The sequence below is a fragment of the Melanostigma gelatinosum genome (assembly GCF_949748355.1).
Source record: "Melanostigma gelatinosum genome assembly, chromosome: 9".
Classification (NCBI taxonomy): Eukaryota; Metazoa; Chordata; class Actinopteri; order Perciformes; family Zoarcidae; genus Melanostigma; species Melanostigma gelatinosum.
This window is the reverse complement of record NC_136642.1, coordinates 17,422,833-17,448,460: the sequence shown is the minus strand read 5'-3', so window position 1 is coordinate 17,448,460 and position 25,628 is coordinate 17,422,833. Positions and strand designations below refer to the sequence as shown.

At 42.3% G+C, this 25,628-nt stretch overlaps 2 protein-coding genes across 2 annotated transcripts in view; one reads left to right on the top strand and one right to left on the bottom strand.

Moving 5' to 3' along the window:
• The first annotated feature begins 295 nt into the window (after positions 1 to 295).
• Positions 296 to 15,508, top strand: ctnnb1 (catenin (cadherin-associated protein), beta 1). Its single transcript, XM_079275665.1, has 17 exons — positions 296 to 430; positions 8,156 to 8,206; positions 8,843 to 9,067; positions 9,177 to 9,430; positions 9,518 to 9,756; positions 10,142 to 10,343; positions 10,487 to 10,631; positions 10,828 to 10,931; positions 11,096 to 11,230; positions 11,406 to 11,609; positions 11,997 to 12,155; positions 12,434 to 12,553; positions 12,820 to 12,970; positions 13,140 to 13,261; positions 13,391 to 13,451; positions 14,213 to 14,463; positions 14,725 to 15,508. The coding sequence occupies exons 2-16, from the start codon at positions 8,194 to 8,196 to the stop codon at positions 14,425 to 14,427; spliced, it is 2,349 nt and encodes a 782-aa protein (XP_079131791.1). The 5' UTR covers positions 296 to 430; positions 8,156 to 8,193; the 3' UTR covers positions 14,428 to 14,463; positions 14,725 to 15,508.
• A 943-nt stretch (positions 15,509 to 16,451) lies between these two features.
• The window catches only part of ulk4 (unc-51 like kinase 4), a gene marked incomplete at its 5' end in the record, with an annotated part of 65,719 nt that continues 56,542 nt past the window's right edge, over positions 16,452 to 25,628 (bottom strand). The window contains 2 exons of the mRNA XM_079275928.1: positions 16,452 to 16,768; positions 22,896 to 22,984. Of these exons, the coding sequence (XP_079132054.1) occupies positions 16,699 to 16,768; positions 22,896 to 22,984 (159 nt within the window). The 3' untranslated portion in view covers positions 16,452 to 16,698. The remainder of the gene's footprint in view (positions 16,769 to 22,895; positions 22,985 to 25,628) is intronic.

Genomic DNA, 25,628 nt, shown 5'->3' with positions numbered 1-25,628 from the left:
ATTTCTTTTTTGTAGTCTGCCGGAACTTCATTCAATTGTGTATTCATACTCGTGCTGTATATTTTGATTTCGGCTTGCCTTTTTCATTAAATCATTTAAAACTCAAAACCAAGGGATCCAGTTATTAAGGTGTGTAACTAAACGCGGTGACGCGTAAGAGTGACATAAATCAAAGATGAATCATGTTTTAGTCTCTACTTTATTCGTAGCGAACGGCAGGATATGTAACCGCTGGAGGTGTTCTCCGTCTATATAGATGTTCCGCCATCTTACATTTCCCAGTTTCTGCTGTTCCGGCCAAGTCACTATTGACTGACTGACTGCGGAGGGAGTGGACGAGGGCTCCACGCTGACGCTCGCCTTCTCCGCCACTTCTAAGAGGTTTTTACTCTCCAGGACCCGAGTCGACGGACTTGCTGTGTTGACAAGGGTAGGCTTCAACATTCAAACTAACTGCTGTACTCAGTTTCTCCATCTCTTCTCGTCGGGCTCTAACTGAATGCCAACAGGAATGGAGACGTGTATAGTGTGCGGGCCGGCTGGGATGCTGCTGCAGCTAGCGAGCCAACTGCGTTCACGGCAGATATGTCGGATATACCGGTCACTGCCTAGTGGGATCTACTTCACAGACGATGCTCACTGGCTTTATGGTAGCTCCGGGTCGGTGCTGTGTAACCTCGACCAACCGCTAGTAGGTTACAATGAACGCTAGCTGGTGTCCGATGGATTGAATTGCCTTCCAATTGATTCGCGTTGTTCTGGATCTTTGAGGGACGCTGATGTTGTGTTCCCGCTTGTTTTGAATAGTTAACATCAGCTAACGATGGCTACGGTTAGTTAGCTTCACTACTATTAGCCTCGCGCTGCTGGCCACATTCCACTACTCGGACTCATGTTTGACTTGTGCGTCTCCTTTGCTCGGTTGTTTTACATTTGGTTTAACGCTAAACTGATAATGTGAGGCGAACATACGGGCGTGTTAGGCTTGGAAAGTTATACCGTTGCTTGTGTATAGTTACATTGTAAAACTACGTGAGCTAATGAACGTTTAAGCCACAAGCTGGTGAAGTAACGTTGGCACGAGCCATTCCCCGAAAGTTAAGTTGGAAGTTCGTGAAACTGAAAATTATCAAAAACTTGACCGTTAAATGGAGCAAGTTGCCCACACAGTCGCTCCAAACTCATATAAATGGTTTATAATGACGTTTGTATTGCGTCTAATGTCAGTGGTTAGGTTTTCCACTCGTCCTTTTAAACAAAGACCGACACATTCTTCTGAGCTCCAGAGGAGGACGAGGAGGAGCCAGGGTGTGAAATCTGAGTCAGTGGTATTGGGAAGTCAGGGGCAGCTGTGAGGAGAGGGGGCTACACACTGTTATTAGGATAGCTGGTAAGTGTCGATCTGCTTTATTGCACGTTTTATCCCTTCATCTCTCTACACGCAGATATGTTTTGTTGGGCTGCCTGAGAGGGACAGGCGGGTCAACTTGAATAAGTTTTGTACCTCGCTAAGCCATCCTGTCGATAACTGAAAACGAGCTATATGATTGTTTCGGATGTAAAAGCTGTTTTGCATGTACTTTAGTGGCACAAAACGACGTGGTGGTGAGAGTTTAACATGCAGTTTATTATGCTTTTGTATTATTGGGAATGATTTAATGGGGTTTGAGAGATGTAACTGAGGGTGGAGGATGTTGACGTCTCATCCTGCGGCTCCAGGGTTGTTGTTTCTTGTCACGGAAGCTCTGAAATTAAAAATATTTTTTTCAGAAAAATGATAACGACACGAGAGCAGGGGCGCGTTTTTATGCAAGTACAGTCTCCGGTGTTTTCATGCCCCAGACATCGCTGCATTGTCTCTTTGGTTTGTTTGTAAATGGGTTAGATATTTTGTTTGCGTCTTTTAGTGAAATCCCCTATCCTATTACACAATGGAAACAAAAAGTGGCAAACCAATCATCTCCTCCGCATAATATCCGTCTGAGGTGCATTAGGACTGTAGCGTGGGTGTAGTCTACATCCGAGACCGGTAGTGGTATGTTTGAGGTAATCCACCTGCAATAGACTTTTACATGAAGCTTTGCAGCGGTGTTGCCTAATAGTGTAATTTTTCTATTTCTTATGACCACTGTTGTCTGTACGTGGTCATTTGTATGCAATTTGTAGGTCTGAGCCAGATTTTTAAATCCACGATTTTGTTTTTGATAACAGTGGTGTTATTTTTGATTTTTTTTTCAGAAATTAATTTCTGATCAAACCACCGAAATTGAAAAAAATTTCTTGGTGTTTTAGTATCACACTCAAACGATTTTTTTAATCAACCCCCCCCCCCCCCTTTTAAGATAGGTACTTATTGAGCAGAATAAGGGAAAGGTAAACATCACACAGCCATTATTTGGATATTTACTGTTTCTCCATCAGTTTGCAGTTGAAACGCAGACCAAGCACTGCAGCGGCTGCAGGCATTGAGCTCATTGTGTTGTTGGCAGCCGTCAGTGAGTGCTGCTGACCCTGCACATTACATGGCTAACATTGAAGCCTGTGGCAGCTCCCGTCTCTCTGCTTGTGCCGATAATACAGCTGGTCTGGGGTCATTAACTAATATGGGTGTATTGAACTCGGCAGGTTTTTTTTCCACTTGAGAAGAAAGGGACTTTGTTGGAGTTAAGATGGATTTAGCTCTTTTGATGTCCTGTTCTCAATAAATACATACTTTTTCTTTAACCCAAGCACAGCGTGTTCCCTCTAACAAATTAGTTTTATGTTATTTAAATGCAACAGCATGCTAGGAAGAGGCTGTAAAATTGAGCTATGAATATCTGCAGGCCAAAAGAGGGAAATGCAATTTTTAGAGAGTGATTCATAAACTGATTTATTTTTCCAGAAGGTAATACGGTACTGGTTTCTTTACACAATGTAGACCGCCAGGCTCACCTGAACTCGCATTGTGGCTCACATATGCTGACAAAATGGCTTTCTGTTTCTTTTCATTAAGAGAAAATATGATTGGAGTATTTTGATATGCAAAGCTGCTTTGAATTCCAGCTATGCATATATATTTTCAAACCTGACTGGTTTATTTAGTAATGTAATTGAGGATTATTTTGTGTTCCTGCATTTGCAATATAGATATTTTCATTTTTATTTTCATCTGATTGAAGATGTTTAGTAATGCAAGATTTCCCACATGGCTTACAGATTTCTTTCACACTTGCCTCCTAGCTTCTGATGTGTCAAGATAATTGGTTAAACTTGTGCACATTAGACTGTAGGTGTCATTGTGGACCTGTATTATCTTATTTAGTTTGTGGGGTTTGGAATGAAGGTATCTCATGATAATTGTCGGTCATCTGGCTTTATGCCCAATCCTGATTGAGTTAACCTCTGTGCAATGTAGCAAGATCTACATGCTGGAAACCCTGATGGTTCAAAGGTTCCTACCTCATATGAGACGGATCTACACTACTGCAGGACATTTTTTCATGGTTGAAATAGGCCATCCTTAATTTGATAGATTATTATTTTCTGCCTTGTGTTACTATCGAGGTCCTAGCTGTGCTTCCTCCAGCTGTGTTCACAAATGCTGTGCGTTGTATTCCCTATGCTCTGAATAGAGCCAGCCTAATGGATTAAATGGGTGCCCTTGTTCTGCTCTGTGAGGCAGCGTATGAACCAAACCTCCCAACAAATAGCTGTACCGTTTAACCTTTTTATGTCGTGTCGCTTCATGTTTGTCATTCACACATTGCTGAACACTGGCTCTCTATATGAACACCCATGTTTCCATGACTGTATTCAGGGCAGTGAACCGGACTGAAGTACACTATTCCTGGCCGTCCGGTTCTGTGCTGGAGCAGTAAGCCTGTCATTTGAGTGTTGACCTGGGACAGAAGGTCTGTGATTACACTTCATAGGGCTTCGTGTGCCTGTGAGCATGCATATTTATCACCATTTACATTTGTGTGTGCCTAGAAGATAAAATGTGTTTGATGAAGCTATACAAGCAAGGCTGCATGTATGCCTTTCTATACCTCATTTCATCCCACACACTGCTTAAGCCATCCGACTCTGGTAACTGGTGTGCCACTCATTAGTCGTCTGGTTTCAATTGTATGGCTTTTAACTGGACCAGGCACGGCTCTACATATTGGATTTCACATCTGGCTTCAAAGAAACCTCGCGTTTGGATTTTTTTGTGGCCAGGCTGCTAGCCTGATATCAAGGAACTCTGACCGTCAATGCAAAAAAACTCATTACAGTAAGAGCTTGACTTTAGGGTGAGGCTGCTATTTGTGTGTCCCAATTGCAGACCAGGCTCTGCTGGTTTGCCCATCAAAAAAAAACCCTACATCTGGCTTTGGAAGCTGCACCGGTGATAAAGACCCACATTTTCCACCAGTGTGACTGAGAAATGGTTCCACTGTGCACTTTGATTGTATGTTTGATTTGTATGCAGCCCTGTACGGGACTGCATACAAATCTGGGGACATATGGCACCCATTAGGGCAGGGCTAGGTTATGTGAGGGCAGGCCTGCAAAGCTTGAGAGGATGGTGTGTGAACAGTGAATTTGAGTTGCTGTGTTTGTGGTTAGAAGCAGCAGTCTTGGAGCCTGACTCAAGATTGTGTTTTGAAGCAGAGTTATCCATGAGTGTATTTGCATATTGGCAGCCATTTAACTCTACAAACTCCCACACATTTACTGGCACTCATGGCAGACTGGATTTTTACCACAGCAGGCCTGGCTGCTTTGTATTGCATGTCTTTCATTTAGTCTAGTTTTTGTGCTTTATAGTTTACTTCAATGATATTCTTCCTTAGGATAACTTGTATAGAGTGTTTTCAGGCAGGATATTAAAAAGAAAGAAAAGACTGTTACACATAGGGCTGGGCGATAAATCGATTTAATCGATTAATTCGAATGTGTGCTTTAAGGCGATGTGTTTTATTGAAAATCGAGAAAATCGCCCCCACCCCTCCCCCCCGTTGGGTTCCCGTAGTAGAGTGCGCGCGCATTGTTTACAAACTAAAACAATGGCGGCCAGCAGCTTCACTGCTGGCCGCCGCCGCCGCCACCTCACAACAACAACCCAGCATTTTGGAGACATTCACCAACTGTACTCCGCATGAGAAGGAGAGTGCCCGGTGGAAAGCCATCACGGATGCAGTCGCGATGTATATCGCAAAAGATATGGTGCCCATATACACCGTGGAAAAGCCGGGGTTTATTCACCGTCTCAAAGCTTTGGACCCCAGGTACGTGCTACCAAGCCGTAAACATTTTTCTGACGTTGCCTTGCCTCGGCTGTACAATAGTACACGCCAAAGGATCTCTGCGGAGCTGGAGGGGATGTCATTCTACTCCGCAACAACTGACCTGTGGTCCAGCAGGTTGACCCAGACACCGATCCACTTGACTGGTGGAAGCGTCACCAACTTAACTTTCCAAGGCTAAGTACTTTAGCAAAGAAATACCTCTCTGTGCCAGCTACAAGTGCCCCCTCTGAGAGGCTTTTCAGTGTGTGGGGGGGGCATTGTTACATGCCACCGTGCATGCCTGAAGCCAGAGGTAGTAGACAGGCTTGTCTTCCTGGCAAAAAATATTTAGAAAAAACATGCACTACTGTTTAATACTGTTGGTTATGTTGTGAATGCACTTGATTTTGTTTACATGCACTTATTTACTGTGCAAAATATGTTATGTTGATGTTAGATCAGATGTTGCACTTTTGAAAATGTGAATGTTAAAGGGTCACATACATTTTATTTCATGCTGTGTTTGTATCAGTGTATTCAGTTAGAAAAGCTTACTGTAAAAAGTTACATTTGCACAGTTGTTTACAATGGAAGGCTACTATTTAATGCCATTTAATGTTATGTTTAATTTAATTTTATATTTAAATGATTCAGGCAAACAAAAGAGTGACCAAATACTTTTTGTATACTACAGGCACCTTTCTACAATGTTCAGGTTTTGTTTGCACTTTATTTTTATCAACCTACTTGGGAAAATCATCACAAAATAAAAGAAAAAATTGTTTTCAACAGCTTCTGTCATCTGCAAAAAATTTTGGGGGAAAAAAATCGATTTAAATCGTGAATCGGATTTTTTGTAAAAAAATCGGAGATTTTTTTTTTAGGCCATATCGCCCAGCCCTAGTTACACATTTGACAAAAGTGAGAGTGTGGTGTTTTGAATCCTTGCAGGATGTTTAAATGGTTATCAGCGACTAAAGATCAGCAAGGACCGTTCCGATAAATAGTTACCAACATTTAAAAACTATATACCTTAAATAGGCAGATGTTTCTTAAATTTGAGTAGTGAGTGTTCTAAAACAACAGGGTCAATCATAGTCAACCACCCTCTTTGCTGTTGTCTGCAAAATGCACTCTGCATGTGCCGCTTGCCTCTGGTCCAAAATGTTTTACTGAGGTTTAAATAGAAAATAATACAGCACTCAACGCATTTTGATGTGCGAAAAGGTAGACCTGGTAGACCAGGTAGACCTGAGAGGTGAGTCTCCTTTGATGTAATCACGGTGATTACATCACAATCACACACCCTGTTGATATCTCTGAAACAGGACATCCAATATTCAGGGTTGTGATGTAGCATTTCCTGTCAGTATGTGAAACAATAAGTTTTTGGCTGACTTAATGGTACCTCTGGCAGAACCCTGTATTTCCTCCACAGTAAGAGTTATTTCAAAAGTAATGGGCTATTTCACTGGGAGAGGTTATTTATTGCATTGTGTTTTTATTCTATTAGAACTTTCAAAATCTGAAATCTCCCTACCATCAAAATTTGGTGCATCGTTGCGTGATCACACAGAAACTTGAAATATCAAATGTGATTTTTATTTATTTTTTTAAATTTCTTTCAGACACCAACATCAAAATTGTTGCTGTCACTACATCTGACCTTGCGACAGTAACCCAGTCGTACACCTGTTGCATCGAGCCTTGTGGCAAGAAGTGGCTGCTCAGAATTTGAATCAAACACATTTACTCTCTATGGGGACAAATTTAAAAATAGTCCTTCAAATATTAATTTTCCCCATAAAAGAAGTGGGTTTCTGGTTGGTTTCATTGGTAATATTAGTTCATAGCCTGCAGACACGGGGTTGGACACATCATGCTGATGTTAGAGCAGTCTTGTATGCAATTATAGAAATATATACACGGCATTTTATTGTATTCAGCATCTAGTTTTCTCAATGGATGGCGCTAAATGAAGGTCGGGTCATTGAAGGCTGTAAAATGTACTTTTTTAAAGAATGTGTAGTCTTGTATGTTTTCGTACTGTAGATTATGTAGAACCAATATACAGTGTTGGCACGTCTGGAGTTTTAACTTGTTTTGCTGCAGGAAAGCCTGTCTTGTATTTAGTCACCGCTACTTTCTCTAGGATGTCCGAACTGGAACACCACAAGTTAAAAGGTGTAGATCTCTGGTTTCCTGTCGGCTCAATCTTGAAATAAACATGTACAAAATATATTTCTGATTCTATGACTCTACAGCCCCTGTTTGTGTCTCATTGTAGCCATGCTTTTCTTCTGCATCTTTTTCTTATTTCCTAATTTTGTGAGTTACTGTCATAACATATCTTTTGAGTATGAATTCGAAATACTACTTTTTCAATTTCCCTAGTTTATTCCTGAATGAATCACCTCCCCCTGGCTCTACCTCTCTCTGCTGCCATTGCCGGTGTTTACTTTCCTGCCGAGTGTGGTTTCGGCTTCAAAGCCAGCACAAGAATGCGTTTGCCCTCCTCCCTCCTGCCCCATTTCTCCCCACCCAATGCTTCACTTCCCCTGTCCTTTCCCACCTAAATAGTGTCTAGCTGCTACACTTAATGGTGGCTTTGTGTGGGAGCAGCTGCTGTTTGCATGTCTGCCCTTTAACTAAGGAGCAAATCCAAAGAAGGATGGAAAGCACTGGAAATTGACTTTTATGGACTATTTCTGCCATTCATTTTTAACAGCGTTTTTTTTTCTACCGACACCTCTGCTGTGAGCTTTATTTATTGTTAATTGGCTCATATTTGACTGGAATGAAAGGACTGTTGGTGAGCAGGTTAGAGGGTAGGACTGATGCAAGGAGAGATGCCACTGAGGCAGTTGACTGACTGCTTTTTTTTCTTCTCCTGTTTTCAGATCAGGAAGCTGTGTCGGCCGCGGTTTGAGAAAGGAACATGGCTTCCCAGGGTGAGTTGATAGTTTACAGACACGCAATCAAACTCTTTCACCGCCACCGTGATCATTTGTCTGCATCTCTCTCTCGCTCACTCACACACTCTAATGCGCATTGACTAGTACACAATGTGTTAAACTTGCAGCATTTCAGAATGGCCTCTTCTCCCTGTGCAGATTAATGTTCTCATTAGAGCAAAGTGAATTAGTTATTGATTTCAATTTGAAACTCTGAGCACCTGAAGAGACTTTACTGGTAAATCTCACATCATTGAAGCATGAAACTGGAGAAATAGCAAGAGCAGCAAGTTAGAAATCCATCAGTCACAGTGGTTATAAACTGAACTTAGTTTGAAATTATTCTAAAACTGGATTAATAATTGTGATTGTTACTAAACTACATTGTTGTAGCCATTGTTTAGATGGTTCAAACTACACTGTTTCTTAAAAATTGCAATGCCGACCAATCTGGTTTCTCTGCATTATATTATCCGTACAATAAATTTGAACACGGATTTCATGTAGGGGAACCAAATTGCATGTCTTGTCTTTGTTTATTTACTCGGCTGCTGCAAAGTTGGTTAGACAGATTTTTTCCAAATGTTTTTCATTATGTTGATGCACAATTTCTAATTCTTTGTCTCTCTCCAGCTGATCTGATGGAGCTGGACATGGCCATGGAGCCGGACCGCAAGGCGGCTGTCAGTCACTGGCAGCAACAGTCTTACCTGGATTCAGGCATCCATTCAGGGGCCACCACAACGGCTCCCTCTCTCAGTGGGAAGGGCAACCCTGAAGAGGACGATGTCGACAACCAGGTCATGTATGAGTGGGAGCAGGGCTTCAACCAGAACTTTGCCCAGGAACAAGTACAAGGTGGGTCATAATACCTACAGTTTATTAGTCTTTGGAGGAAGCCGCGTATGGCCCGAATAGCAGTTTGAATCTCAATGTAACAAAACAACCGTTCTTCTTCCTCTACTAGACATAGATGGTCAGTATGCCATGACTCGGGCACAGCGGGTGCGTGCAGCGATGTTCCCAGAGACTCTTGAGGAGGGCATGCAGATCCCCTCCACACAGTACGAAGCAGCAAACCCCACCAACGTTCAGAGGCTGGCAGAGCCCTCGCAAATGCTCAAACATGCTGTGGTCAATCTGATCAACTACCAAGATGATGCCGAGCTGGCGACCAGAGCAATACCAGAACTCACCAAACTACTCAACGATGAGGACCAGGTAGTTGCCCATGAAAACCGTGGCTGAGTATTGGCTTTGAATTGTGGTTGTTTTGTTTTCCCTAACATGTCTGCCTGTCCTTACCAGGTTGTAGTAAACAAAGCAGCAGTGATGGTCCACCAGCTTTCAAAGAAAGAAGCTTCTCGCCACGCCATCATGCGCTCTCCTCAGATGGTGTCGGCCATTGTCCGGACCATGCAGAACACAAACGATGTGGAGACGGCTCGCTGCACCGCAGGAACACTCCACAACCTGTCTCATCATAGAGAGGGCCTGCTGGCTATTTTCAAGTCTGGAGGAATACCGGCTCTCGTTAAAATGCTTGGGTATGTGAGAGGAGGATGGAGGGATACCCGGGTTTTCTTGGGTTTCCATGTGTTTGATGTGCTGTAGCTCACCAGTACAGGAAGGCAGGAAACCCTGTGATGGGATGTTTACACCGTTCCTGGTAAAAAAATGTGCTGTTTTGGCCAAAACCAGATTTGTTGCAATCCAGAGTTGACAACATAAGCATAACTTTGTTTCAATGTTGGTAAAAAACCTCTTTTATGTGATATCAATTGTGATAAGAGAAACATGAAAGCTTGCAACTGGCTGCTAACTCATCAAAGGCAGAGAGGAAGGACCTTTGAGGAACCTAATCTAATACATTTCTAGTTGTGGATATTTCCCAGTGGGACAGTAACCTAATGAGTGTTGTTTGTTCTGCAGTTCACCAGTGGACTCTGTCCTGTTCTACGCCATTACCACTCTCCACAACCTCCTCCTGCACCAGGAAGGAGCCAAGATGGCTGTCCGTTTAGCTGGGGGTCTTCAGAAAATGGTGGCTCTGCTCAACAAGACAAACGTCAAGTTCTTGGCCATCACCACTGACTGTCTCCAGATACTGGCCTATGGGAACCAGGAAAGCAAGGTGAGGTGTAACCGCTGTGTGTGTGTGTGTGTGTGCGTGTGTGTGTTAATAAATTGGTCTCTGCTTGATACGATAAGGCAAAGTTACTCTGTTACTCTGACATCAACCCCACTAACCTTTTTGTGCCGTCTCTTCTTGTGCAGTTGATCATCTTGGCCAGCGGTGGCCCCCAGGCGTTGGTCAACATCATGAGGACTTACACCTACGAGAAGCTGTTGTGGACGACGAGCCGTGTTCTCAAAGTTCTGTCTGTCTGCTCCAGTAACAAGCCGGCCATTGTTGAAGCTGGTATGTTGGGGCTTCAATGTCATTGTGCATGTACGGTGTATTCATGAGTGAGGTTCTTTCTTTCAGCTTATTTAAAATGCGTTTACAACGGCAATCACAGCAGTGCAAACTGCTTAGTCAAATAACATTTAGGAACAACTTTTCACATGCATAGATAATCAACCCTTTCTTTTCTTATCGTTGTGCCCCTGTGCAGGAGGCATGCAGGCTCTGGGACTCCACCTGACAGACCCCAGCCAGAGACTGGTCCAGAACTGTCTCTGGACTCTCAGGAACTTATCAGATGCTGCCACCAAACAGGTGATGAGCACTGCCCCTCATTGAAATCTGATTGTGTCAACAGAAAGAGGATAAACTCATCTATTTTCTTGCTGTTGTTGAACTTCATCTCGGTACCACTTATTCTCCATACTGCATACCAACCGGTCCTTTCATGCTAACTTCACAATTGTCTTTGTCTCCAGGAGGGGATGGAGGGTCTCCTAGGAACTCTGGTCCAGCTGCTCGGCAGTGACGACATTAATGTGGTGACCTGTGCTGCTGGCATCCTGTCTAACCTGACCTGTAACAACTACAAGAACAAGATGATGGTCTGCCAGGTGAGTACACACATGTACCTGCTGTTCTCAAATACTGTATGCTAAATATTTAGACCCGAGTTTGTGTCCTTTCCTTATTTATAATTCAAGATAGTTAAAACTTGATATTATCCACCAAGTAACCGTGCGTCTCTGATGTCTCAGTTAACCCGTTTGACCACCTGTTTGTTTGTAGGTTGGAGGTATTGAGGCATTAGTTCGCACAGTGCTTCGGGCCGGAGACAGAGAAGACATCACAGAACCAGCTATTTGTGCCCTGCGTCACCTCACATCTCGACACCAGGACGCTGAGATGGCACAGAACGCAGTCAGACTGCACTACGGCCTGCCCGTGGTCGTCAAACTACTGCATCCGCCATCACACTGGCCACTTATTAAGGTACTCGCACAGACACTCCAGCAGAGGCAGCCACATAAGCAGCTCATCACACTGTCGGTCCTTTATGCTTCTTTTCCTGTAGTGGTGTTTACTGCTGCAGGATCGGCTGGAAGTTACTGAAACCTGTAAAAGATCTGCAACTCATGATCGTTTTAGGCCCAGTCAAATATAGAAGCTGCAAAACAGCATCTTGTAGTGTATTTGTACAAAAGCATTTGACAAGATAACGGTAGTCCCAATTTACAAACCCAATCCAGAAGGAAGGATTTATGAAATGACATGTTGATAAAGAATGCCTTTTTTAAAATGTTGTAAATGCTGTGGTTCTTTGTCAGATGTGACTCATGGCTACCTACAGGTGACATTTAAATGTTTGTTTGGCTGCAGGCTACAGTGGGTCTGATCCGTAACCTGGCTCTGTGCCCTGCTAACCACGCTCCTCTGAGGGAGCAGGGAGCCATCCCCCGACTGGTTCAGCTGCTGGTCAGAGCACACCAAGACGCACAGAGACGCACCAGCATGGGAGGCACGCAGCAGCAGTTTGTGGTGAGAGCTCACACACACACACACACACACACACACACACACACACACACACACACACACACACACAGGCAGGCCTCCACAACAAAACACTTGCACGGCATAATTAATGGCAGTATGGGACATGCAGAAATCAATGTCTCACAAACGGTTCCCAAAGAAAATGTGAACCTAGAACTGATGATTTCGTTCTTTGTGATTGCCACCATTGCCTGCTCATCATGAGTCTTAAAGGGCTCCCTGCCCTTTTAACTTGACTAATGAAGTGTTTGTGTCATTAGGAGGGAGTTCGTATGGAGGAGATTGTGGAGGGCTGCACAGGAGCACTTCACATCCTGGCCAGAGACGTCCACAACAGAATAGTCATCAGAGGACTCAACACCATTCCACTCTTTGTACAGGTAAAAAAAAAAAAAAAAAAAGTAATACTTGAAATGGGGATCATAAATATTCATATTATCATAAATCATAAATAATTGTGTCAGATTGAGGTAGTTTACAAAAACTGCCATTGTGGTTCCAGGAGGCGTAGAAAAGTTGAATGAATTGTACCACCTGTTGTGCGTGTCCTTGCACTCCAACAATCTCTGCTTGTTGTCTCCTTTCACATCATTTGTGAGTACTGTGAAGGCTGAGAATATATCTTTTCCTGTGTTTGTTTGTGCAGCTGCTGTATTCTCCCATTGAGAACATCCAGCGTGTAGCAGCAGGCGTCCTGTGTGAGCTGGCTCAGGATAAAGAGGCCGCTGAGGCCATCGAGGCCGAGGGAGCCACCGCACCGCTCACTGAGCTATTGCACAGCCGCAACGAAGGAGTTGGTACGTTCACCAAAAATCACGCTAATATACACGAGGGATAATCTTAAACGATGCAGATGTTCAGGCTATGCCAGTCCAGCTGAGAAATTCAGTTTTATTGTCTCTCTACTGTAGCATTGCTGTATTTGCAGTAAGTTGCTTTTTGGCTAAACCCTCCATCTTCCCTCAGCTACCTATGCTGCAGCAGTTCTGTTCCGTATGTCCGAGGACAAACCCCAAGACTACAAGAAACGCCTCTCTGTAGAACTCACCAGTTCGCTCTTCAGGACTGAACCAATGGCCTGGAACGAGGTACGAAACGATCAAAAACTGTTGTTTTCAAATTGCTTGGCTGTAGATTTGTACACTAAACGGATGCTTGTGCACAGAAATTGACTTCAAAATGTTTTTCTGTGTGTGTGTGTGTGTATTGCTCTGCAGACCGGAGACCTAGGTTTGGATATTGGAGCACAGGGAGAACCTCTGGGCTACAGACAGGAAGGTAAGGCACCTCTTCACCTGGCTGGCAGACTCATGACAAACACAGGATTGGGCTGTCCCTCCTGTTCTATTGGTCCTCCTCTGCCTCCCTCAAGTTGAAAACACAACAAAATGTTGTTAGTCATATGATCGTGCTCCATCTGCCCATCCTAATTATTGCATATGGCATGTTTGGCTGTTAAACAGGCAACATGACGCATTGGTGAAGGGCAATGATGCTTTCAAGTTCAGGCTGGAGATTGATTTATTCCTGTTGTCACTCAGAATAGCACAGGTGGCTCTAAGAAATGCAAAACTGGTGCTATTAGTTCTTGGCACAGTTGGCCGTCACAGTTTTATGAGTGTCCCAGGACCTTGGCCTGTGTATTGATCAATAGGCTAGGAGCCCAGGTTTGGCTGTTTATTTTAATTTGCACTGCTCTCCATTCCTCCAGCACTAACTGCATTACTTGGTTCTGGTCCAGTCAAATGAAAGCAAAGACTTGATGTCGTTAGATGTATTGGAGGAGCACGCTGGCCACCGCAGACCACTTTCTGTTGGAGGAACCAAACCAAACACCGTGAACTGAGCCATGAGTTAAGCTGAAGTGCTGTACTTTGAGTTCACCGGTAGTCTGCTGGAGGATGGAGGTGTGCCGTGTTGCTGTGCAGTGTTTCGCTTGAATCCTCGTACTACTGTGTGAAAAGCTTGGTTTGTTAACTTGCTTCTAACAAGCGCTCTGCTTCCCCTGCCTCTCCCCCATCCACTCCTTCCTCCCCCAGACCCAAGCTACCGTTCCTTCCATTCAGGGGGTTACGGAGGGGACTCGATGGGTATGGAGCCCATGATGGACCACGATCTGGGTGGGGTCCACCACCCTGTCCAGGACTACCCCCCTGTGGATGGGCTGCCTGACCTGGGCCACGCCCAGGAACTGATAGAGGGCCTGCCACCCGGCGACTCCAACCAACTGGCCTGGTTTGATACCGACTTGTAAATACGAAGACCAACATTACACTACACTTTCTGCTAGGTAAGATCATCTTCACGGTAGCCTTGTATCAGCCGAAATGATTGAGAGGCGTTTTTGGAGCAAGATGTAAAAATATAAGTCTGAGGGAGAGGAGAGTGGCTGTACTCACTGTGGCTGCTGCATGTTTAAACGGTTCCTAACTGCAAAGCTGTGTGATGTGTGTTTGATGTTACGCTGTTTGATGCGTGTGTGGTCTTAACCAACGTCTGTGCCCTGTCTCCCCCCCCCCTCCCATTTTTCCACTCTATCCATCCTTTGCAGCTGTATCATGTGATCTGGAGGAACCTGCATTGTGATTCGCCCATATGGAGGAGGCGGGTTTTCAGAAAGTGCCTGAAGAAGACTCAACAACAGCAAGCAGAGTTTCCTGTCTATGGGAACTCCATTGGGACAAACTAGATTTAAGTGCGGTTCTGTTCTGGTCTCAGCCTGATGGTGGGCTGACTTCAAATCCTGACATGACACACAGATTTTGATCTCAACTATTGATTTTTGAAAAATGATTTTTATGTACTTTGTTTTCTTTTTACTTTATTTGGTTGTTTTCCCTTTTTTTTTCTTAAGTCTATAATGTACAAACTGATTATAGTTTTTTTCATTATCCTGAATTATGATATTCATCTCGTTTTTGCAGTCCCTTGTATTTTAAGTCTCTGGTAGTGTGGAGTTTGTTTTTTTTAGTGGTAATGCTCCATCCAAGTAAAGAATCTGATCACATTTTAAATGGTGTCTAAACACTAAAGTTAATCAGTTGAATTGTATTCTGATGAAGTGTAACATTGTGTAGCTTTTGTATAAAAAAACAAACATGAATTGGAAATCATGGTCCAAATATCAAGCTATTTTCTTGCTTTAAAGGTGGACACTGATGTGTCTCTGCTGTTCCAAAGGGGGTGTAGCTGACCTAGCTGGATGGGTGTGGCTGTGGAAGGACGGGGGTGTAGGAGGGCTCTTATTGGTCTACTGTTACTAAGGGGGGGGGAGGTAGTAGGAGCTGGTTGCTGTAGCCTTCTGTGTTCTGAAACAATAAAATGGACTCATTTCACCCGGACGCCTCCGCGTCTAATTTCACAAACACCTCAAATCCACAAGGATATAAAGCTACACAGTGAGACGCCATTCCTCTTAAACTAGACCAATTCCCTGCTTCAATTATGCAGCATTAGGACATTGGTGGTCTATGCTGAACAGTTTTCAGACATCAAAGGTAAGGATGAGATGAAACTGCTGTGACCCTCTGTTCAAGGCAACAAATGACAGCTCGGTAGTGAGGTGTGCGCCAGCTGTAAGAACGAGTCCATATCCACCTGCAGAGGCCATGAAGCAGGGTGCCAGGTCCCTCCAGTCTTCCTCAAGAGTTTCTCAAATAGCAATTGGGATAACTTTGTGGATATTACACAACACGCAGCAGTCTTTGCTGCAGTGAGATTAGTAAGATTTGCATATAAAACTCGTATTTTTTCAGAGGACATGGTGTTTCATGAAAGACTAGACAGACTCTTACCACATACTATACACCCTTTTAATTATTCTGACCATGTCCAATGTATACAGGTAAACCAAGTGTATCAGGCCCCTCTGTAGATAATTACCCCGGTCTTAAACTGCACGGTACTGGTCCGTGCTGCCATAGTGCAGAACATGTTAAATTGTGTGGAATCATAATTCCTAAAAAGAGACGTTTCAGTGTGTGATGGCATAAAGAGAAACTGGCTGTAGTTGAGCAGTGTGTCGCTCACAGCCACATTCAAAGTACACAGTCACTTTGTGATGTCGGCATGTGACGATGCTGACTGGAAGTATCTGGACAAACCCGGAGGACTGGTTTGACGCCTGTGACTGTCTGAATTTACTCTCTCGCTGTAATCCAGTGCAGTTTAATGGATTCTTTGATTTAGCTCAGCAATATCTGTTACCGTCAGTGCATCGCTCTACATGACTCATCAAATGTGCAAATTGGATCAATGAGTGATCGGATGCCACACGATCTAATTCACTCAGGTCTCAGATTTAGGAGCCGGTCTCGGAAGCTGTTGGATTTTAACAATCACCAACTACAATAACAGTGCTACGTTTACAGCCAGTCCAATTATTAGAACATTTTATTCCAAAACTGAGTACCGTACATCACATATTTAGCTGATTATAAAAAAGGTGACGTCCAGTCATGAGTATTTTTAAAGTTCCAGGATGATGAAATGTTGGATGGCTCTGGTCGGCTTCTGGTTTAATGATTCACATGTTTTGGTCTCCAGAGATCTCCTGAAGGATTTCAGCAGCAAGTGGAATCACATCGACTGAACACCTGAGACAGAGAAAAACATGTTATTTACCTGGAGACAATGAAATCAACATAATATAGCATGACTTTTTAATTACTTATTTTGACATAATATACTGTGACTTATTTCAACTATGACTATATTATGACTTGTGTCATACTGTATTAATATTTTTTTGACATACGACTTTTTGATGCCATTTTTAGGATATACCACCAAACCATACACAACTACACAATATACCAGGTAAGAGGCAGCTGTTGTCATAAATGAAAAACATTAAATTTTTCCTGAAGTCATTGAATCTACCAAAGACTTCTCCTTCTGTCAGCTACTTCGATAAGCCTTGTGGCTTAATGACTGCCTGCCTGAATGACAATGATACTGGGAAGCAGGTCTCAGGTTGGGGAATGATCAGGGGTGATTCCAGTCTGGTCCTATACTTGTGTTTCTTTTGTCATGTTTTGTCAGCCTTGTTGAGCTGACTTTGGCTCTACTCTGAACATTTCATTTTATTCTACAACTTGTATTCTGTTATTTAATGAGTTCCGATGTATGTTGACGTTCATGTTGCCATGGAATGGTTTCTATGAAGGCATTGAATAAAACATTTTGCACATTCAACACAGTATCACAATGTACAGTGTACTACTTTGTCTATAAATCTGTGGATATCAAAATAAAATGTATTGCCTAATAACTGCAACCAAAATAGAATGATATTGTACACAAACATAACGTTATAATATTGTGGCTCGGTAAAAACATCAATCTGCTCAGACCACAGGCGTCTGTAATCTAACCCTCCTCTCTCCCTCTCTTATCTCCCTTGCACTCCTCCCCTCTTCTCTTCCTTCCAGGTGCCTTTGAGGTCAACCTGACAGCCAAGCCAGCAGAATCCCTCCCTTTAGCAGATTAAAACACAATTAACCTAATTAACAGCACTCCCAGAGGCCTCGGAAATCCTTAAAAGTTGTGAGTGCAGAAAACATAAATTTGATCCATAAAATTTACAAAATGTAGAGTTTAGAGTTACTCATTAAGTCCCTGTACTTTCACAGTCCTACATGGACACTAAGCAGCTGCTCGGAGGACAGCGAAAAATTAAATAATTGGTTTTAGATTATGGTGAACGGATATTACAGAACCGAATTAGCTTCACACTCGGCTTACACCAACACTTGGAGCCCCGGATGGAGCCAAAGAAGTAGAAGCTAAACTTAACGGACGCGGAGGTTCCTCATGCTGTTTTCTTCGTATCCCTTCACAGAAATACAGTCGGCTCCTTCATTCCGATTGGATTCATGTCTTTACAACATGGTCCTCAATGATTGGCCGGCTCTTAATGGTCACTGACTGAAAACATAAAATCACCCACCCCTTCCTTGCATGTTTGTCTATATTAAAATGAAGAGAAATAAAAGCCTGACCATATGACATCATAGTGTTTCCGTTAAGACGTGATCCTGATATTGTGATATTTAATCCTTTTTTTCCAGTGTGTTTGCAGATGTTAGTGGGCAGCACAGCTGACGGCTTCATGTTTGGCTGAAGTCATCAATAAACTTGAGACCAGGTTTGTTCAGCATGGAGAACTATGAGCGATGCTTCTCCCTCTGCACTCGCTCACGCTTGAGATGTTGAAAAGGCATTCCTCAGGTTGCCATGGTAAAGGCTGAATAACATCATTTGGGTTGGGATCTCAGCCCAGACCTTCCCACTCTTCCTCTGTCTCCTCTCTCTGCCCCAACCATCCTCTCATTTACCCCCCCCCTTCTCTCTCCTCATAACTTCTTTCATCTCCTGCCCTTTCTCCTAAAACCTCTGCTCCCCTACTTCTACAACTAAACCAGTGGGAGTGTGCCAGTCTCAGCCACTTCAAAGGCTGGAGCTGATCTCCGCTTTCATCTGCCAGAGAGGGAGAGAGAGAGAGAGAGAGGAGGGGAGAGGAGTAGAGAAGTGGGAGAGGGAAGGTGCAAGAGAGAGAGAGAAAGAAAGAAAGAGGTGAAAAAGAAAGAAAATGGAGGGGGAGAGAGGAGGAAAAATGGGTATAGAGGGTGACAAAAAGGGAAGAAAAGGGGTGACCAAGGAGAAGAGAGGGGGAGAGCAGGAGAGGCCTCTATAGCACGACAATAATACACCTTTATTATGGATCTGACAGCGCCTGTGTGTGATTGAGAGACAGAGTTTGTATATAGAAGGGAGTGAAAGCGACTATTTGTGTGTATTCATTGTGTGTTTGTGAGGGTGTATGCACAAAGAGTGTGTGCTTGTGTGCGTGTGTTTGCGTGTGACAAGTCTGATACATCAAGACATCAAAGGAAGCACGGTCGCTACAGCGACGACACCCTTGGCTCGAAGGGTGAACACACGTTCGGCCCTCATACTCATAAAAGGAGCCAGATGCACCGGAACACACGAGAGCAGACAGAACCAGCCCGCATACAACGCATCTGCTGGTATCAGCTATGAGAAGGTTATATTTGTTTTCAGGATTATGTGAAATATTTTACGTGTTAATCTACAGCTGATAAATAGGTAGTCCTGTTTCTAGCATAGACGCTCTACATTTGTAAATCCGTGCCACAGCAAAGTTCATTTTTAGATTTGGTCCACTTCAATGTTTTGCAGAGAGGAATGTGATGATTTATTACAGCCGCCTGCTTTGTGGTGCATTAGCTCATCGATAACAATGAAAGTCAGATTGTTCATAAATACACTGTAATCTCATAAAATGAGGGAGTAAAATATCTTTCAGCTATAAAATTTATTTACCTCTTGAGTTCAAAACATGTAGAAATTATATTTTTAATGGCATAAAATTACTTTTTATGTAATTTTGTATGGCATACTATATTGAAATTGTGATTAATTTTAATGACATTTTAAATACTATAATAACTATACTATGGATTTTTATGACAATATTTAATGGCATACAAGAGTATAGATTTTATGTATGTTTACAACCGACTATGAAACATGTTTAATGATTCTTTATTACATGATGTACCATTACTTTGTATTACTTTTTGAACATATTATATTTGGACATTATAAGACATTGTAATAATATATATAATATAATAACTTTTTATGATATACTACACTATGACTTAATATGAATTTTAACAAAATGTTAAATAGCATGCTATCTTATAACCTTTTTGAAATACTGAAATACGTTTATTAAATCTTGTATAATAAACCGTACTATGACTTATGGCATGTTTTGCATATTATACAATAACTTTTTCTTATATTCTTATAATATGCTATGCTACGACTTCATGATATTTTTATGACAGACATACTTTTCTAGTTTTTTCAATAACTTTTCACAACATACTATTCTAAGACCTTTAATGACATGTTTAGACGCACGCTACAGCACGAAGCATGTCGAGTTGGTAAATCTTGAATACATTTGTGCTCTGGGACCTGCAGTATTTCCTGGTTTTCCTTTAATGTCGCGGTTGCGTTTGCACTTTTCCTAAAGTGCCCCACGAGTAGCCTTCCAGCAACCACCATGCAGCAAACAGGATCTTTTTAAGTGCTGCGGTAATGCAAAGCAGGAGTGTGTGTCCAGCACAGCGCACGCTTATGAGTCTAGAAGGCCTCTTCCTTTAGCATCTCAACGCTCTGCGTGGTTGCACAAGTGTTTTCTCAGAAGGAATAGAGAAAGCACTCCCACTTCGTAAAGTCTCTCTGTAATATGTGCTGCTGTGTGACTCTCTTTTATTGATTTACTCTCCAATACAAAGTTCCATATTCCGTTCACCGTTAATTCAATGAGCTGTCCGTCATGTTCGCCTCCATCTGCTACCTGGTGCTGATGTCTGTTGTTGAGCTGAGGGCCAAGCACTTTTGGATGAGGCTACACATGTTCTCCCGTAAGTCAGTGTGCCTTACTGTCAGTGCAAGAGACGTACACTGAGTGTAGCCTGGTTCCAGCGTTCTCATTAACTCTTTGAATCCTTTCCCTTCCACAATGTTGCTTGGCCTCATGTCTTGAGCAAAAAAGGACACTACAGCATCAGTTATGACTTACTTTCTGTTTTCCTGAATGGATTTTTGGAATATTTTTGAAAGACTGACACTGCACTGAATTGCTGGCTGTAATCTATGCGAAGAAGGTGAAGTAGTGGGTATAGTTGGAAAAGTCAGAATGGGTTTAATTTGTGTGATTGTCATTCAAAAGTTTAATATTACATTTATTTGTATCACCTGTTAACATATAGTTGCCTTCTAGGGCTTTTGTTTTGAAAAATTAGGTCCATCCCTAGTTTTCTGTTAACATAGAGTGAAAGTTTGGGGCGTTTAGTTGATCAAACAATACTCACCCTGAGCTTCCTGAAAAGAAGCAAGTCCATTTACTCAACAAGACTTTTATTTTGAAGTGGTGGGGGTTGGTGGGGATGACAGTGACAAAATCTAACTTTCTGGTGTCATTAGGGAGGTTATCCCACAAGAACGGTGTATACTAGGTCTCAATTTTAGCCTCCTGTTAAAATAGTCACTCTATGGCGCTTTATTTATTTTGAAGGATTTGGGGTGGGTGGGAGAAAGAGGGACTGTCTGATGTCCATATCGAAGGTATTACATGAATTAGGGAGGTTATTTTAGGGTCTGCTTCATTCTGAGCCTGCCTTTAACATAGTGACTTTATCAGGCTTTTATTGTGAAGGGGTTTTTGGGTGCACGAGGAGAGCAGGGGATTTCATTGTAGAATTGGAGCGTCTTAGAAAACTGCTAATGTTTGCTTTTGTCTGGAAATGTTTTGTGGCAGTTGATATAAGTGATTATGCGGCTGTTGGTAGGATATTCCCTCAATCACCAGCTCCTACGGCTCCAGGTTATACCAGGTTAAAGAATTATTTTGACTCTACTAGATCTGAACATTCCATCCAAAAAACACATATAAAACAGCGAGAAGGGCACCAGTGTTAATGGGAATTCCTACGTGAATGTATAAATGAGTGGATAGCAGTTGAAAAAGCATGAATTGGTGTAAGATTTGAAGATTGCTCTATTTATTTGAATGGGGAAAATTTTGCAGAAAATGTATGCCATTTCTTTTCCCAAATTGAGCTGAATGTTTTGATGTTTGAAGGAAGTTTCTACATTGAAGAATGTTGATGGACTAAGATGACAAATGCACGGAATAATAAACATAAAGTATTTTTGGTAAAACAACATATTTCAGCATTCACACCAATTAGCCATCATTGCTATTCAACATTTAGCAATAAGCCAATACTTAAGAGTTTTCAGGTGATTTTCCAAACTCGTTGATTTGTGATATTCCAATTTTTTTTGGAATCGCTGGCACATGTTTTTTTTGGAAGTCATCTTTTTAAATGATTCCATACCCGTGACTTTTTCAACATCTTGTTGTCGAGTGGCTAGCCCTTTGACATGGTCAAAGTGCTGTTAAGTTATGTTAGATGAGAGCTCAGGCGAGGCGCCGAGATGCAGTAAAAAGCTCGAAAGCTGACATCATCTTCTGTCTGTCTGTGTCCAACAGAACTTACACACACAGACCTCTACACACAACAAACAGCACCATCAGTCTGAGAATAACTCATAATAATTCATGTTGAATAATGAATAGTGTTGGATTACTGTGACATTAAACATCTACATTGAAGCAGTGTTCCTTGTACATTTCTTGTGGTTGAGATTGCATTGATCTTGGTTCTCAGTTTCCATCATCTTTACCAGAAGAAGAAGTTTTGTTTTAAATATATGGACGTATTTAATCTCTCAGTTCTTTGTGAGTCATTAAGCTGACACTGTCCTACCAGAAGCTTGCATCCTTTCAAATAACTAGGAAAAGGTCAGTTTTGACATGTGTAATCCAGACATGTTCAGATATGCATAAAAATAACAAGATGAAGGAAAGAGCTGGAGGACACACATCTAAATCCACAAGGATGTCTTATTGGTATCCCTTGATGTACACATACTACTGAAATTAGCGCTTTATATGAACAAATCCAATAAATCTAGTTTTGCCACAATTATGTCAATTATATATTTATCCAAATTGTCTGTTATATCAGAATAGAATGATGGAAGGAATATTCCATCATAGATTGATAAACTATATGACAGACACAAGCGCATGTAAACAGCAGAAACACGCACCTGTTTGACGTAGTTATGTCCTGCAGCAGACTAATGAGCTCCGCCCCTTCAGGACATTCTAACCAATCAGATCGCTCTGTAGTCTGCACCTGGAGGAAGAGGGAGATGGGAAGAACAAAGTGAGTGAGAAACACTAATGCCTGATATATATATGTACTGCTGCGGCTGTGTGCCTTGACAGAACAATCAGGGGAGGAAGACAATAAGCTTTAACCTTTGTTGCACCAATAATAACAAACCATTGATGATACATTTGCACATTAAAATGTAATTTTCACATTCTTTGTAATCTTTTTCACTGCCCAAAATCATCAACAACTACATTATAAGAACCACTGGTCTGTGTCAAAATCATTTTTTGCAAGTAACCACGACCAACTACTGAGTGACATCACAATCATTTGTCAATGTCATTTTAAATTTAAATTGAACCGATTCAATTCGTCCAAAATTGGTTGAATTCACACACGCGCACACACACACGTTACATTAGTAAACATATATTCTTTCTTCATTTGTACTTATTTTTTTGCACTCCTTTCTGCTCCTTGCTCCATGCATTTATTGAATGCTTTTAAACCACTCTGGATTAGTTTATTCAGCTAAAGAGTATTCCTCTTTTCTCACCAGAATTCCTCACTGAATCACTTGTCTTCTCTTTGTCATCCCTGTTTGTATTGCTGTCCCAACACGTCTCCCCACACCTGGATGACTTGGCTCCAGTCAACCAGCAACACCTGGTTCAGTCTGCTGTGTGTATGCATGTGTCACTTCAAAAAGTGGAATTTACAGTGGTCCAAGTGTAAGCCAAGTTAAGTTTTGAATGAAGATCTGATTTAATAATATGGTGACAGTTTGTTGTGGAACAAAATAAAATATTCCAATAAATAGTAAAAAACGTTTGCCTATGTCTCTTTAAGTATTGTTCAAGGTGTTTTTGTTAGTGAATATTTGGGAGTGGGACTGTGTGTGTGTGTGTGTGTGTGTGTGTGTGAGCGTGTTTGGTGAACTAGTTCTCTCTGATCTCCGGTGACATCATCACCTCTGTCTCTGGCGACACAGCATGGGTGTTGCTAGGCAACGGGGTTAGGAGGAGACAAAGAGGCTCCCCTGACTCGCTTACTTTTCTCACAAACACACACGCTTCGCTTTCCCAATCGGGGTGTGGGGACATTTATGTGTGTCAGGCAGCCAGCCACCAGCCACCCCCCCCCCCCACACACACACACACACACACACACACAGCTACTGATCATCCTTTCTCCATTCCTGCTCCACATCATGCCCTCACCTCCCCCTCATCCTCCTCTCTCCCTGACCAACACCCTGAATCTAGGACACTGAACTCAAAGTCAGATGAGAAGCAGACAAGAAAGACAAGACACAGAGAGACAGTGGACTGCAGACAGACAGACCGCCAAGAGAAAAAAAAGGGTCTGGAGCAAAATGATTGACTTGTATAAACACAATCTTGCTAAATTAAAGGCTGAAAGTCTATCAGTGTGTTCCAGTCCCTATTTTACCCGTAGAAGTTTGCTGTCCTCGTAATGTGAGACAGATGATTCAGCTGCATACTGCTGGAAGATGTGTGTGTGTGTGTGTGTGTGTGTGTGTGTGTGTGTGTGATTAAGACAGAGAGAGCTACAGACTGAGAGTGTGACCATTGAGAAAGGATTGTTTTATCATTTGGCTCTGCCCACTTTTGGGCCGACTGAAGGATTGCTTGATGGATCAACATATTCCATGTTTACGGTCCTAACATGTAAAAGGTTTGAATAATTGGACATAATATGCTCTGACATTTTGTGTAAATTGTGCATAAATTTGAACTCGGCATTGAGATATTTCGGCCTCCAGAGATGAGAGAGGAAGAAGCTTCTACACACGAGTGGGTTTAATAAGCAGTGTAAGGCGACACACAGGACAACACCCTGTCTGGTCTGAAGGATCTGGGTTTGTCATGTAGTAAGTAAACACAACACTACACCCTAAAAACATTATTTCTGCACGACACGTTAATGTCAGTATGATGGTGTGTGAAAGGGGCTTGAGAAACACATGCATTGTGCACAAACATTAAGGGATCAATCCCTGAACACAATACATTCTGTATTGGCAGAGGTAGACTACTAAATAAAAAAATAAAAAATCTTTAAAATAAATAATAAATGCTTATTACTCTGACAACTTTCATTTAATTAGCATTCCCCTTTAAGTCTTTCCAAGTTGTGTGAGGTGAAAAAAAGACCCCCCCCCCCCCCCCCCTCCTTTGCAGTTTCCAAGCTATTAGCAGGATCTTTGATTGAGATTAGCAGAGCCCTGGAATCAATGAAAGATAATTTTAAAAAGCCTTTGTTGAAGGGAAGGCACTTGTCTAAAAGTGAGAGAGAATGTGTGAGTCATTGTGCGTCTGACGGTGTATCCATGAAAAGGTGTGAGTTGGGGATATTGAATGCCTTTGGCATTTGAAAAACTCAACTTAGAAAACAGTTTTGAAATGTTGATTTGAGTTTTTCTTTAAAAATTTAGCAACAGGACTCCAAAGGGGAAAAAGTAAAAGGTGGGGGAAGAGTATTGCAACACTACTCTGAGGTAACTTAACCATTTCAATCTTTTAAATTAACTAATGTGCAATGAGTCGAATGACTAAATGTGCAGAACGGTAGATTGAATTTTTTTCTGTGCAAATAAATGAGTTCTACCGCCAACACCGAGCTGCTCAGTGACTCATCC